Source organism: Stegostoma tigrinum, chromosome 2 (assembly GCF_030684315.1).
Source record: "Stegostoma tigrinum isolate sSteTig4 chromosome 2, sSteTig4.hap1, whole genome shotgun sequence".
Taxonomy (NCBI): domain Eukaryota; kingdom Metazoa; phylum Chordata; class Chondrichthyes; order Orectolobiformes; family Stegostomatidae; genus Stegostoma; species Stegostoma tigrinum.
The window spans coordinates 46,261,277-46,278,216 of NC_081355.1; the positions used below are offsets into that span (position 1 = coordinate 46,261,277).

Below are 16,940 nucleotides of genomic sequence, written 5' to 3' on the forward strand. Positions count from 1 at the left end.
ATATAAAACATGAATGAGCCCCTTGACCTGCCATGCTGTACCAACATGACATCAAGCTAAACCAATCCCTTTAATCTGCCCTTGATCCATATCCCTCCATTCCTTGCATATTCATATGCTTATCATCGGTGGCACGGTGGCTCGCAGCACCAGGGACCTGGGTTCAATTCCACCCTCGGCCAACCATCTGTGTGAAGGTTCACATTCTCCCCTTGTCTGCATTGGTTTCCTTTGGGTGCTCCAGTTTCCTCCCACAATCCAAAGATGTGCAGACTCAGTGGACTGGCTACACTAAATTGCCCAGTGTTAAGGGATGCATAGATTAGGTGGGTTATAGGGGGATGGGTCTGGGTGGGATGCTCTGCTCTAGAAGTTCCTTAAATGCCCTATCATATCTGCCTCCACCACCACCACCGCCCCAGCAGCGTGTTCCACACACCTACTGTTCTGTGTTAAAAGCCTTGCCCCTCACATCTCCTTTGAACATTCCAACCTCACCTTAAACGCATGCCCGCTAGTTTCAGACATTTCACCTCTAGGAACAAGATTCTGACAATCAACTCTATTTATGTATCTCGTAATTTGAATGGATTTCTATCAAGTCTCCCCTCAGCCTCCATGCTCTAGAGAAAACAACTTGAGTTTTTCTAGAGATAATGGGAACTGCAGATGCTGGAGAATTCCAAGATAATAAAATGTGAGGCTGGATGAACACAGCAGGCCAAGCAGCATCTCAGGAGCACAAAAGCTGACGTTTCGGGCCTAGACCCTCCTGAGATGCTGCTTGGCCTGCTGTGTTCATCCAGCCTCACATTTTATTATCTTGAGTTTTTCTAGCCTTGCCTTATAGCTTATTCTTCCCAACCCAGGCAGCATGTTGGTAAAGCTCTTCTGCACCCTCTCCAAAGCCTCCATATCCTTTCTATAATGTGGAATTGAATGCAGAACTCTTAAGAGTGGCCTAACCAACATCTTATAAAGCTGCAATATTACATCCTGACTCTTGTACGCAATTTCCCGACCAATAAAGGCAGGTATACTTTGCCATCCTATCTACTTGTATAGCCACTTTGAGGAAGCAATGGACTTGAACCCCAAGATTCCTCTGCACATCCATGCTGTTCAATGCTGTATACTAACTGTATACTTTTCCTTAACGTTTGATCTCCTAAAGTGCAGCACCTCACACTTACACAAGCTAAATTCCATCTGCCATTTCTCCACCCATATCTGCAACTGATCCATGTCCCGCTGTATCCTGACAACTTTCTACACTACCCACAACTCCATCAATTTTTGTGTCTTCTGCAAATTTACTAACCCACACATCTACATTTTAATCGAAGTCATTTATATATATCATAAACAGCAGAGATCCCCAGAACGAATCCCTTTGGAACACCACCAGTCACAGACCTCCAGCCCCAAAAAGCAACTTTCCACCACTAACCCCTGCCTTCTATGGGCAGGCCAATTCTTAAACCACGCAGCCAAGTCACTGTGGATCCCATGCACATCAAACCTTGTCAAAAACCTTACTGAATTCTAAGTAGACTATGTCAAATGCATTGCCCTCATCTAAACACCTGGTCCCTTCTTTGAAAAATTGAATCAAGTTAGTCAGACATGATCTCCCCTCATCAAACCAATGCTGACTGTTCTTGATTAATTTCTGCCTCTCCAAGTGATTAATTTTGTCCTTGGGAATTGCTTCCAATAGCTTCCCCATCACAGAGATGAGACTGATTGGCACATAGTTCCCTGTTTTATCCTTTGCTCCCTTCTTGAATAACAGTACCACAGTGAATGTCCTCAGGTACTTTTGTAGCCACAGAGGAATTGAAAATTCCTCCTTTGTTGTTTCCTGCCTTGCCTCCTCAGCAACCTGGGATGCACTTCATCTGGACCTGAAGATTTATTCACTTTTACGCATACCAGACTACTCAGAACCTCCACTGTCACAATGCAAATGTATTTAAGTATATCACAGTCCTCCCTGATTTCTATATTCACGTCATCCCTTTCATGAGTGAACACCAACACAAATTATTAATCTAAAACCCTGCATAATGTCCTCTGGTTCCAGGCACAAATTATCACCGTGGTCCTTACTGGGACCAACTCTTTCCCTATATCCTTTAATGATTAAACATACATGTTCAATAACTAAGCATTTTCCTTAATTTTACCTGTCAATATCCTTTCATGCACCGTTTTTGTTCTTCAAACTCCCTTTTTAAGTTTCCCTTGTACATTCTATATTTCTCCAGGGCTTCTGCTTTCTGAGCCTTCAACATCTGCCATAAGCCTCCCTTTTTCTCTTCATCCAATCCTGAACATCCTTCAATATCCAGGTTCAATGGAATTGTTGGGCACCACCCTTTACTTTATTGGCACATGCTAGTGCTGTACTCTCCCTATTTCCTTCCTGAATGCATCCCATAGCTCTGACACATAAATCCCCAAAAGTACAAGCTCCGAGTTCATTCTGGCCAAATCACAACTTATCTTATTAAAATGGTCCTTCTCCTGGTTTAGCATTTCAAATACAGACCTTTTTTGTAATAAAATTGCTTCTCTACTGATAATTACAGACAACGAAGCCAGCAAGTTGTTGAAGTAAGTCAAGGTCTGCACCCTCACTTGTAGGCCATCTACTTATTAGCTTAAAAAGCTCTCCTGAATGTATTTTAAGAATTCTGCTCCCTCTGAACCTTTCACTACAGGTACCTCCGTTAAATGTTGGGGATGTTGAAATCCCCCACTGTCACTGTATTATTACTTCTATACTTCACTGAAATTTGCATATCTATCTGCACTTCCCTTCCTTTCTGACTATTAAGGGACCTGTAGAAGAAACTCCTACACTCATGGCAGAAAAGCCTTCTAGGTGTTAGTTTAATCCCTCACAAGATGTGGGCATCACAGGCTCGATCAGCAGTTGTTGTCTATCTTCAACTGTCCTCGAGAAGGTGGAGATGAGCAGTTTTCTTTAACTACTGAAATCTATGTGCTGTAGAGACACTCACAGTGCTGTTAACAAAGGGAATTGGGAACAGAGGAGGAGGAGAAGGCCATTTAATGCCTCAACGTGTTCCACCATTCAAAGAAATCTTGGTTGATTTGAAGTCCTAACCCCACGCACCCGCCTTTGGCCCATACTCCTTAATATCTTACATAATTTTTTGTTAAGAAATGTCAGATTTAAAATTGACAACTGATGGAGCACCCACTGCAACTGGTGGAAGAGAGTTCCAAACATCTACCACCCTTTTGGTATAAAAGTACTTCTTAACATATCTCCTGAATGCTGCGGCCCTAATTCTCAGTCGATGTTCCCAGGCTCTGGAATCCCCAATCAGTGGAAGTAGTTTATCTTTATCTATCCTGCTTTGTCGCAGTAATATCTTGAAGACTTCAACCACATTACCCCCTCAATCTTCTAAATTCTGGAGCAAACAGGCCTAATTTGTATAATCTCTCCCCACAACTTAACTGTGGAAGTCCAGGTATTATTCTTGTAAAGCTACATTGTACATCTTCTAGGGCAAAACATTCTTGTGAATGTATGGCGCCCAGATCTGCTCACTGTACTTCAAGGGGGATCTAACCAAGGTTTTGTATAACTTCAGCGTAACATGTGTCCTTGTCTATCAGTCCTCTAAATACAAAGGCCAGTATTCTATTAGCTTTCGTGGCTATTTTCTGCACCTGTTCATGGCATTTGAGAATCTATATACCTGAATACCCAAGACTCTTTGAAAACCAACTGTAGTTAACTTCATAATATCTATAAAATACTCTGATCTATCCTCTGTTGGACCAAAACGGATAGTGTCAATCTTACTTACATTGAACTCCACCTGCCACAGTTTTGCCCATTCACTAATCAATATCCCTTTGTAATTTTATGCTATCACCCACCCTGCCTACAATGTAGCGTAACTTTGTCTCACTAGAAAATTTGGAAATATGAGTTCCTATATCATTATTAATGAGTGTGAATAACTGAGGCCCTAACACAGAGTTTCAGGATTCTGATGTGGTGACAATGAAGGAACAATACTATAGTTTTAATTTTGGATGGTGTGTAGCTTGGAGGAAACATGCAGGTGAGGGTATCCCAATCTGTCTGTTGCCCATAGTAGAGATAGATGATAAAGATAATGGAAGTGGAAGGTGCATTCAAAGGAATATTGCTGAGTTCCTCATTGCATTTTGTACATAACATACACTGTAGTCACTGCACATCACTAATGCATGGAGTGATGTTTAGACTTGTGGATAAGGTGTCATTGAGAGAGTGCTGCTGAAGCCTGGAGGGTACTGAGCTTCTTCAATGATGGAGGATATGCAGCCATCCAGATAAGCCAAAAAAAATTACATCCCACTCCTGATGTCACGAAGCTGAACAGTCTTCAACTCCAGATACTTTGCAAGTAAAATCCACAAGTTGCTATGGTGCGATTTGAACCCCGGTAATTTAAGCATTAGAGTGGGCCTTTGGATTACTAGCCCTGTGACACTTCCAGCATACCACCATCTTTCCTGCTGGTAACACGCTTCAACTCATGTGCACTTACTTCCATGACCCATACTTTCAATGGTAAAATTGCGGAAAAGGTGGGGTTTAGCTGATCTCCCCAGTCTAATGTCGACTCTACTTTTTTTTATGGCAACTGTCTGCATCTAGGACATTAATTTAGTCAATTTTCCTTTTGTTTTCTAGGCAATTTTGGATATTTCAGATTAGCCTTGTGACTATTAAACATGGAGTTCTTGGTGCTTTCTACTTCAACACCAGCTGATTAGTAAGTTCACAGATGATACACAAATGCAGGTGGTAAATAGTGAGGAGGATAGTCTTAGATTACAGAAGCATACGGACAGGCTGGTCAGTGTAAGGCAACACACTTGGGCAGGACAACCAAGGCAAGGGAACACATGATAATACACCACATATCACAGAGATCTTGGTGTGCACGTACACCAGTTCCTTAAGTTATCAGGAAAGTGGACAAAGTCATAGGAGGTACGTGTATACGAGTCTTTATTAGTTAAAGTACAGAGTTTAAGAGCAGGGACGTTAAGCTGGAACACTGGTCAGACTAGCAGTTCTGGAATTGACATTGGAGAGATGCGATAGCACTGGAGAGGGTGCAAAGAAGAATTACCAGGATAATGCCTAGGCCGAAAAATTTCAGTTATGTCGACAGATTGGGTCAACTAAAGTTGTTTTCTTGGCAACAGAGTAGATTGAGGGGGGACATGACTGGGATGTATAAAAATTTAAGGGCCACAGATACAGTAGACAGGAAGAAACTTTTCCCCTTGATGGAAAGATCAATCGGGGAGCATAGATTTAAGGAAAGTGGCAGAAGGCTGAGAGGAGATGTGAAGAGGAATATTTTCACCCCTATAGTGGCGGGAATCTGTAGCTCACTGTCTGAAAGGTGGTAAGGGAGAAACACTCAACATCTAAATAGTATTGAGACGAACACTCATGAAGCCAAGGCACACAAGGCTATAGGCCATGTGCTGGAATGTGGGACAAGAATAGTTCGGTGGTTACTTTTGACTGGTGCAAATGCAATGGCTTTTTTTGTGCTGTAGATCTCAGTGACTCTGATGTTTTATAGCTAACCTTTCTAGTCACTCAGAAAAAATTAACCCCTTGAGAAACAAAGCTTTTCCTCAATCTGTTTTCACTTTTCTGAAGAAGGGTCCCGAACTGAAATGTCAAATTTTCCTGCTCCTCCGATGTTGCCTGGACTGCTGTGTTCCTTCAACTCCACATTGTGTTATCTTTCACTTTTCTTCCTGTTTTGTGTGCTTAAAATAGGAGGCATAGTACTTTCATAGATTAGATCCTGCCTGTAGTCAGATTCAGGGGGATTATAACAGGGAATTTTCACAAGCACTTAAATGTTAATGCTCAAGTTTGTTTAGAACATAGAACATAGAAAAGTACAGCACAGTTCAGGCCCTTCAGCCCACAATGTTGTGCCGTGGAATAATCCTAATCCAAAAATAAAATAACCTAACCTACATTCCCCTCAATTCACTGCTGTCCATGTGCATGTCCAGCAGTCGCTTAAATGTCAGTAATGACTCTGCTTCCACGACTACCACTGGTAAACTATTCCATGCGCTCACAACTCTCTGGGTGAAGAACCTCCCTCTGACATCTCCTTTATACCTTCCTCCTAACACCTTAAAACTATGACCCCTCGTGGCAGTCAATCCTGCCCTGGGGAAAAAGTCTCTGGCTATCGACTCTATCCATGCCTCTCATTACCTTGTACACCTCAATCAGGTCACCTCTCTTGGTCCTTCTCTCCAGAGAGAAAAGTCCAAGATCAGTCAACCTCTCCTTGTAAGACAAGCCCTCCAGTCCAGGCAGCATCCTGGTAAACCTCCTTTGCACCCTCTCCAAAGCCTCCACATCTTTCCTATAATAGGGCGACCAGAACTGGACACAATATTCCAAGTGTGGTCTCACCAGGGTTTTGTAGAGCTGCAGCATAACCTTGCGGCTCTTAAACACGATCCCCCTGTTAATGAAAGCCAAAACACCATATGCTTTCTTAACAACCTTATCCACCTGGGTGGCAACTTTGAGGGAGCTATGCACTTGAACACCAAGATCCTGCTGTTCCTCCACACTGCCGAGAATCCTGCCTTTAATCCTATATTCAGCATTTAAGTTCGACCTTCCAAAACACATCACTTCGCATTTATCCAGGTTGAACTCCATCTGCCATTTCTCAGCCCAGCTCTGCATTCTGTCAATGTCAGCCCAGCTCTGCATTCTATCAATCACAGCACTTAGGAGCAACGGATCTGCAGTTCTTGAAGAATGACTGCTTACTAGAGGCAGCTGCAAATTTCATCAGGATCCTTGGAAAGGAGATGCCAAGTGTCTTCACCCTGGCCAAGTTGAAATGCTCTACTCCAAGCCACTGTGCCAACTCCATCTTGCAAAAGCTATGCTTAGATTAATTTTGTATAGGTGTACTGTTATGAAGCAAAAGATAACAAATGAAAGAACTACACAGAAAAGTACCATAGGTGATCCGCAGAATAAAATCATTGGGTAATTTTGGACTTCCGAAGCACTGCTCCTGGACCTTGATATTTTATTCCAAGATTTTTAATATTACAATCACTTACCTGATCCAGTCCACCAGTGTAACCAACATGATTCAAATGATTCTTCATGAACTGATAAGGATCAGCAGAAGTATCACGAGCAAATAGCAGCCAACAGAAGAGAGGGATTTCCTTTTCTTGCACTTGATCATTCTTGAGTTCAATAGCCTTGGCCAACATGAGAATTTTCATAGCTTCATACAACCTGTATTCTTCCTGGTTATTTTTGAATATCTCTTCACAAACAGCTTGTCGTTCTTTCACAGAATCAATTTCACAAATCTGTATCCACTAGAAGAGAGAGAAAAACACAAATCACAACATATTCATTCTGGTTAAATCAGATGAAATTATGTCATTTCAGCTATCTGTGCCCATTTGGAAATAATCTGACGACATAAAAACTGAAAGAACTGCAGATGCTGTAAATCAGGAGCAAAAAACGTTTCTGGAAAAGCTCAGCAGGTCTGGCAGCATCTGTGAAGGAAAAAACAGAGTTAACTCTTCGGGTCTGGTGACCCTTCCTCAGAACTGTTCTGAGGAAGGGTCACCAGAGCCGAAACGTTAACTCTGTTTTTCCCTTCCTGTACAGATGCTGCCAGACCTGGTAACTTTTCCAGCAACTTTGTTTTTGTAATCTGATGTCGTGATGCTTTGCTTAAATTTGCATTGAGATTCAAAATAAAATCTGGTGTTCAAAGAGCTGCCATGTCGTCTGGGTCACTCCTTTGCATACAATTCCCCATGAGATAACATCCTGCACTGAAGACTAGCTAATGCTAATAATGGGTCAAGTCCAGCTTGGAGTGAAGAACTAGGGATGGAACAGAAAAAGGAAACTAAACATGCAACCATTCCTATCAGAAAAGAATATGGAGGTTCTCTATGCCCATGCATCCTTGCACAGAATTCACAAACCTAGGCTTCATTTCAAGAAAGTTCTGAAAGATGTTAACTCTGATTTCTCTCCACAGATGCTGCCAGACTGGCTGAGATTTTATAGGCAATTTTTGTTTATGTTCCAGATTACAAGCATCCACAGTTCATTCATTTTTTTTTCTCCACATGCAGCTGGTTGAATCCATGTATTTTATTTAAATCACTGTTGATGCTACTCCTCTTGCTCATTTCAAGAGCTCTTGCACTCAGCAAGAGTTCAGGAAAGAGAAGTAGGAAGTGGGAGGATTTAAAAAATACATATATATTTATTTATATAAAAAATATATTTATAACAGACCCAGCTTGACTCTTCTTACCAAAGCCTGCACTTGATAACCCTGGAGTATGGGATTTGTATCTTCAGTGGAATTGCAAGTTTAACAGAAGGAAGCAGCCAAAGGGTGAGTCAAGGAGCGGGAATTTTGGGAGAAGAGGGTCAGAGAGGGGAAGGGTCTTTAACAATCATGACAATCAGGAGTGGAAAATTCAGGAAGCATGACTGACAATTAGCAAGAGTCATTCTAAGCAGAAAAGTTCCTTATACTTGTGAACTTTCGCAATTATTTTACCAATGTAGGAATTTAAGAATGCAAAGTACTTCAACTAGTAGGGTATAACTTTTCTTGCTTGGATAGGGATAGTTCTACAGAATTTTACCTGTTTTTAATATTGGTTTTGTTGGAAGTGCAGTTTGCTTGAAGTTGCAATTTTCAAGAATCCAACGTCAACTGTAAATGAGGACTTTACTAAAGAACTTATCAACTGTAAATGTTATGCAAACAGGAGTCACTTGAATCAAGCTGATGTCTTCACAGAACGACCAGTGACAGAGGCAGAAGTATCTTCACGTTTCTATTAATTCATGGAACATGAGCATCACTGGCTGGGCCAACATTTACTGCCCATCCCATAATTGCCCTGAAGGTGGTAGTAATGAATTATTTTCTTGAACTGCTGCAAACCATGCATTGTAGGTAGAACCACAATGCCTTTAGGGAGAGAATTCCAGGACACAGAGAGAGAGTGCTCATGGAGGCACCGGTCTAGTGGTATTCTCAATAGACTATTAATTAACAAGCTCAAGTAATTTTTCTGTGGACTTTGGTTCAAATCACACCATGGCAGAAGGAAGAATTGGAATTCAATAAATATCCAAAATTAAGAATTTAACAATGACCATGAAACCACTGCTGATTGTCAGAAAAACCCATCTGGTTCACTGACATCCTTCAGAGCAGAATATCTCATGGTAGAAAAAGTATCATGATGTCAGGTCAAATTTGGGGAAGGAAACTTATACCATTCTCCCCCAGTTGATGACTCTGTGCTCCTCCATGTTGAGCAGGACTTGGAGAGGAAGTGCTGAGATGGTGAGGATGCAGAACATACTCTATGTGGGGGACTTCAATGTCCACGAACAAGTGGCTTAACAGCAGCACTACTGATCAATCTGGTCCGGTCCTAAAAAGACTGTTCCAGTGGCGGGTGTTGAGGTAACCTCAATGATGACAGTACCACACAACATGATCTGTAGGTGGGACTTTGTCTTCACCGGAACTGTGAGGTAGTCACTCCTACCAATACTGTTATGGACAGATGCATCTTCAGCAAGCAAATTGGTACGGTTAAGGTCAAATATATTTTTCCTCCCGAGTACCCATAACTGTCTACCATCTACAGGAGGCAGCATGGTAGCTCAATGGTTAGCACTGCTGCCTCAGTGCCAGGGACCTGGATTCGATTCCACCCTTGGTTGACTGTCAGTGTGGAGTTGTACATTCTCCCCATGTCTAGTGGGTTTCTTCCAGGTACTCTGGTTCCCTCTCACACTCCAATGATGTGCAGATTAGGAGGATTGGCCATGCTTAATTGCCCCTTAGTGTCCAGTGATGGGCTTAGCTAATGAAAATGCAGAGTTATAGGGATAAGATGGGTCTGGGTGAGATGCTATTCTGAGGGCTGGTGAGGATAAGGCCAAAGCATTCATAACAAACTTCAGTCAGGTGTCCTGAGTGGATGATCCGTCTCAAACTCCTCCAAAAGTCTCCAGCATCATAGATGTCAGTGTGTCTTCAGCTAACTGGATTCACTCCACATGATATGAAGAAATGGTTGGAGGCACTGTATATTGCAATGCTAATGGACCCTAACAATATTCCAGCAATAGTACTGACGAAGTGTCATCCAGAATTTGTCACACCCTTAGTCGAGTTAGTGCAGTACAGCTAAAGCACTGGCATTTACATGACAATGTGAAAAACATGGTATGCAGGGTAGTTTGATCTTAGTAGGATAATAGGTTGGCACAACATTGTGGGCTGAAAGACCTGTACTGTGCTGTGCTATTCTATGTTCTAAAACTACTCAGGTGAGTCCTCTACACACAGTGCAGGACAAATCCAGCCTAGCCAAGATTACATCATTTTACTGATGATTGACAGCAATGTGCTATTAACAATACTATGAAGCAGCATCTGCTCAGCAATAAACTGCTCAATGATGCCAAGTCTGGACTTTGCCAGGACCACTCAGCTCCTGATCTCATTACAGCCTTGGTTCAAACAGGGACAAAAGAGCTGAATTCTAAAAATGACATGGAAGTGACAGCCTGTTGATACCAAGGCCACATTTGACAGCGTGGTAACAAGGAGTCCTAGTAAGACGGGAGTCGATGGGAATCAGAAAGGAAACTCTCCATAGTTGGAGTCATCTGACATACAAAAAGTTACACTTTTTGGAAATGAGCCATCTCAGCTCTAGGAGTTCCTCAGGGTACCGTCCTCGGCTTCAACTGTTTCAATGACCATCCTCCATCACAGGGTCAGAAGTGGGAATGCTCACTGATGACTGCATAATATTCAACATCATTTCTTACTCCTCAGGTATTGAAGCAGCTCACGTCCAAATGCAACAAGATTTGGATAATATCCAGACTTGGACTAAACAGCAACAAGTTACATTAGAGCCACACAATACCAGGCAATGACCATCTCCAATAAAAGAAAAACTAACCTCTGACCATTGACATTCATTGGTGTTACCATCATGAATTCCCAACTGTCAAAATCTTGGGGATTACAACTGACCAGAAACTGGATTTGATATATATATATAGGAGCTATAAGAGGAGACTAGGAATCCTGAAGTAAGCAACTCACTTTCTGACTCCTCAAAACCTGTCCACCATCTACAAGACACACGTGAGGAGAGTGGTGGCATACTCCCCACTTACCTCGATGAATGCAGTGCCAACAACACTCAAGAAGCTTGACATCATCCAGGACAAAGCAGCTCACCTGGAAGCCACCTCATCCACAAATTCTCAGTCATTCCACCACTGGCCTCACTAGCAGTATTTCCTGTGGAATTTTGAAGAATTTCTTCCGACAGCATTTTCCAAACACACAACCATTTCCATAGGACAGGGCAGTGGATATATGGGAACACCACTAACTGCAAGTGCCCCTCCATGCCAATCACTATCCTGACTTGGAAATATTCTGCCATTCCTTCAGTGTCACTGGGTCAAAATCCTGGAATTCCTCCCTGATGACAGGAATTGTGGTTCTACCAATAACACCTGGACAACAGTGGTTCAAAAAGGCAGGCAACTTTTTCCAAGGGTAACGGAGGATGGGCATGTTGGCCCAGCCAGCAACACCTACACACAATCAATGAACAAAAAAAAGGGAGGGACAAGAGTGGAAGTGTAGGAAAAGAAGTAAAGTATGTGTGAACCCTAAGAACAAGCCAGACATATTCCTCAGCCTCCCAACAGTTGCCACCACTGCATCTCAACTGCTGAGCTGTACTCTCACTCGGGTAACAGGCGTTTAGGCACGAATCTTTGCAAAGAATAAAAATTCTGGCTGTTGAATATTTTCATTTTATATTTATGGTTAAGTAAGGTAGCAATCTGTGAACAAACTCAGGCTGCAAAAATATTTGGCTTCATAGTTAAGGTTTTGTTCCAGCTCATCATGACTGACAAATCTGGTAAATGCATGTTGAAACTCTGCTTATATTGGAGAAGAGGTAGTCATGCAGCAGGGAGTAACACGAGTTCAGCACTGGCTCAGCCATTGTGCAAATATCCAAGAAAATTCTCAGTAACCCTTCATTTGAATTAGAGAGCTCCACACTGAAAACCTTGAAAGTTTATTATTTCCAGCCATGCGTTTATTGATACCTTAGCTGATATTGTGTAGAATTTCCATTGAAGTTTCCAGGAGCAACTCCTGTAATTTTGGCAAAAACTCCAGGTAAAGAACATCCACTTCACCAGTGTCTCTGGTAATCCCCTGCTAAAGTTATAGCAGGAAATGAAGAAGCACTTTTAAAATTAGGGATTGCCTTTTCAGGACAGATATGAGGAGAAATACTTTCTCTCGGAAGGCTGTGCAACATTAGAACTCTCAGCCTCTAAGTGGAGGTGGAGTCATTGATTATTTCGGAGAGAGATGGATAGATTCAAGATAGGCAAGAGTTTCAAGGGTTATTAGAGATAGATGGAAACTTGGAAAGCAAAACAAATAGATTGATCACGATCTTATTGAATGCCAGAGCAGGGCCATAGGGCTGATTGACCTACATCTGCTCCAATTTTGTACAGTAATAAAAAAATGAAGAAATTTTAGCTAACTTGTATCCAAATGATACAAGAATCAGGAGTGAATTGTAACTTGAAACAACTGCATTACATATTTGTTATATCTACAAACTTTGTGGAGCTGTAGATCAGTTTCAGACAACTGTTTGGAATAGAAAGACGTACAGTTAAAATTTAACATTGAACATTATCGTACACACACACTTAAACTCAAAAAAAATGCACCTGTTGTTTCAGTACTGTCAAATATTCCATCAGTTTTTCCACAGGATTTTCATTCCCAGAGTCTTGAACTCCAAAATACCACTGCTTGATCCAGATGTAGTTTGCTGCAATCAGCTTTTCTGGAAGCTAGAAAAGATCATTTTGCAATTAAATACTAATCAGCTGATCAGTCCCATTTTACAATGAATCACACAAGGTCCTAATGAGCTACAGTACTGTGATAAGAGGGGACATCTAGTGGTACAAACAGAAAACTTACATTCATGCTCACACTGACAGTCAAAAAGGATTTCCCTGTCCTTCCTGCTCTATCTTTTTAATAGACTGAAGATCAGGTTAATTTAGCTTTAAAGTATCCACTGAGAACAGAAATAAGAAACCTTTTATTGCTTTGGTTCAAATGGCAATACTGGCCCAAATCAGTGATCTAACAAGTGAGGATAGCTTTCCTAAGTAATTACAGCATTTTGAATAAAGTGCATTAAAACAGGAAAGCTCACCTTACTTACATTTTTCCAAAGGAAATGAAATGAATGTCTTAGAATGCATGTCCGTCTCAGAACTGAAGAAGAATCATATTAAACTCAAAACTCTTTTTCGTACCATAGATGCTGTTGGACCTGCCAAGTTTCTCCAGTTTTCCATTTTTATTGTCGCTGGGTAAAAAAGATTTCTCCTGAAATCACCATGATTTACTAGTGACCTTAATTTTTTGTCTCCTACTTAACTAGAGCAAAACTCATAGGTGATTTAGGAATAAAGATTAGATTACCTGCAGTGTGGAAACAGGCCCTTCGGCCCAACAGGTCCACACCGCCCCTTGAAGCATCTGACCCAAACCCATCCCCATTCCCCTGTAACCCACGTACCCCTAAACACTACGGGCAATTTAGCATGGCCAATCCACCTAGTCTTCACTTCTTTGGTCTGTGGGGAGAAACCGGAGGAAACCCACGCAGACACGAGGAGAATGTGCAAACTCCGCACAGTTACCCAAGGCTGGAATCGAACCTGGGTCCCTGGTGCTGTGAGGCTGCAGTGCTAACCACTGAGCCACCGTGGCGCCCTTTGATCTGCCTGTACTGCTTGCAAAAAATCTTTTCACTGCGCTTAGGTATGTGACTACAATAAATCAAAACTAGAGACTTTTGTATAAATCCAATAATGACAATAGTAAATTGTGATTGCTGCAAAATCCCAACTGATTCATCGATATGCTTTTTTCAAGAACGAAAAATTGCCATCCTCACCTGGTTTGGCCTACATGCAATTCCAGATCCGCAGCGTTGTGACTGACTCTTAACAGCCCTCCAGCTAGTCACCTCTATCGTACGCAATTGCTAAAAGTTTTGAAAGAAGTAAATAAAAGCATACACACCTGCTGGGGCTTTGAATTATGCATTGGAAATCGCAATAACAAACTCAGCTCTTGCAGAATTCTCCTTACTGGGATGCTACAGCCAAAACTGGAAGAGAAATAGCCAGACAGTCATCCTTATGAAATAAAACCTAATAATGTACCAGGCACTGTTCTGTCAGTGGCACAGGACATACAGCACAATATAAATCAGGAGGAAGTCAAGACAGAGCATCCAGGAGGCACTGAGAACTAACAGCAACAGCAGAATTTTACTCAAACACAAGGTGAAACCTCATGGCCCAGCGCATCATTACAATCAAGCCAAGGGATCAACCAGAGTTCAAAGGGCAATAAAGGAGGACATGATAGGAGCAGCACGTGGCATGCCTGAAACAGATATTATCCTGAAGGTTACAGCACAGACCACCTGTGTGCCAAACAGCATTAGCACAGTAATAGTCAGGGCTATATAATTCTAAAACCAACATCACTACATAACTTAGTATCAGAGATGATGGGAACTGCAGATGCTGGAGATTCCAAGATAATAAAATGTGAGGCTGGACGAACACAGCAGGCCAAGCAGCATCTCAGGTTGTTGGGGCCAAATTGGGAAGGCTGAAATGTGGACTGTAGTCCCTTTGGGATGATCTGGTTCCGTAGGCAGGTGCTGAGGAAGGTGATGTGGCTGTGGTACCTGGTTTGCTTCAGGACATGGTCGAGCAGTTTCAAGGCCGAAGAGATTACAAGAGAGTGGCAATGGGAGAGAGATTCCCTGAGGTTGGTCCGGAGGGAAGAGGGTAACTTCTTCAGGTTAGGCATCCCTGGAAGAGGCTTCGCAGTGAGGTTAAAATAGTATCAGAGATGATGGGAACTGCAGATGCTGGAGATTCCAAGATAATAAAATGTGAGGCTGGACGAACACAGCAGGCCAAGCAGCATCTCAGGAGAGATTACAAGAGAGTGGCAATGGGAGAGAGATTCCCTGAGGTTGGTCCGGAGGGAGAAGGGTCTAGGCCCGAAACGTCAGCTTTTGTGCTCCTGAGATGCTGCTTGGCCTGCTGTGTTCGTCCAGCCTCACATTTTATTATCACTACATAACTTTGCAGCCCTACTAGCTGTGAATCTTGGTGGACAACTAATTAACTTAAGGAAAAGGTTTGCAAATATCTCTTCAATGACAAGAGAGACTAGTAAATCACTGCAAAAACTGAAACATTTGCGATAATTTTCCAACAAAATGTGAAGTTACAAGACAGGGCTGTCTGCACACCAAACAGCATAAGGAGTAATAAACAGATCTATAAATTTCCAGAATCAATAGATTTGGTCCAAGCCCTGCCATCCTGCCACATCCAGTGATCAACAGAGGCAGCAGCTCCACAAATATTCTCATTCTCAATGATAGGGGAGCCCAACATATCACTACAAAAGACAAAACTGAAGCACTGGCAAAGTTCTTCAGCTGGAAATACTGAGTGCATTACCCCCCTCAGTTTTCTCCAGATGTTTTCGGCATTACAGACGCCCATTTTCAGCTAAATCAATTCACTTCACATAATATTAAAGAATGTCTAAAACATACTGCAAATACTATAGGCCGTGACAGCATTCCAGCAATAATACTGAAGACCTGAGCTCCAGAACTTGCCACATCTTAGCCTAGATGTTTTAGTACAGTTCCAACCACTTATCTACCTGAAAATGAAAAAAAACTGCCCAGGTATAAGCAATACACAAAAAGCAGGTAAGACCCGACCGAGCTAATTACCACCCTATCTATTTGCTTTCAAATCAGTTAAGTGATGGAAGAATGATCAATGTACTATCTAACAGCAATAACCTGTTCATGATGCTTAGTTTGTGTTCTGTCATTGCCACTAAGCTTGGGACCTCATTAAAGCCTTGATTCAAATTTGAACCATGAGCTCATCTCTAAATGGGTAGAAGAGAGTGACTGCCTTTGACTTCGAAGCCACATTTTACAGTGTGGCAAAGATTCATACAAGTGTCAGGCAATAACCATCTTCAACAAAATGGAATTTAACCAACTTGTTGACATTGAATGGCATTACCATCACGAATTCCCTATGATCAACATCCTTGGGGTGGAGTTTAACCAAATCAATGCAGCTCCAATGGCACAAACAGCTTGACATTACCCAGTAAAAGCAGTCCATTTTATTGAGGATGTGGTACCAATCATTCACTCCTTCCACCACCAAAATACAGTTACAGCAGTGTTCATGACCTACAAGACAATGCAGAAATTCACCAAGGCTATTGAGTCTTTATTCCAAAGCCACTCCCATCCAAAAGAACAAGGGCAACAGATTTGAGAAAACCGTCACGTGCAAATTTCCCTCCAAGCCATTGTCATTCTGATTGGAAATATATCCACGTTCCTTCACTGCCACTGCATCAAAATCCAGATACTCAAAAAGACAGCTCACCACCACCTTTTCAAAGGTAACTAGGGATAGGCAATAAGTGCTGGCCCAGCCAGTAACATTCACATATTATGAATGAATAGGTAAAGTTTCAGCTGGTTCAAGTATTATATATTTTGTTTGACTGCTGTTATTTTTTGATAAACTCAACTATATTGTGTGATAATTCTTCCAAAAGGAGGCTAAAAAGTATTAAATTAGATAT

The 16,940-nt window shown here is 41.9% G+C and overlaps 1 protein-coding gene across 7 annotated transcripts in view; it reads right to left on the bottom strand.

Moving 5' to 3' along the window:
• The window catches only part of LOC125464278 (ubiquitin thioesterase otulin-like), a 68,996-nt gene that overhangs the window by 2,257 nt on the left and 49,799 nt on the right, over positions 1-16,940 (bottom strand). For all 7 annotated transcript variants that reach the window (XM_048556589.2, XM_059653829.1, XM_048556597.2 and 4 more), the window contains 2 exons: positions 12,926-13,051; positions 7,174-7,443 (listed from right to left, as the gene is read on the bottom strand). In XM_048556589.2, coding sequence (XP_048412546.2) covers positions 7,174-7,443; positions 12,926-13,051 — 396 coding nt within the window. The remainder of the gene's footprint in view (positions 1-7,173; positions 7,444-12,925; positions 13,052-16,940) is intronic.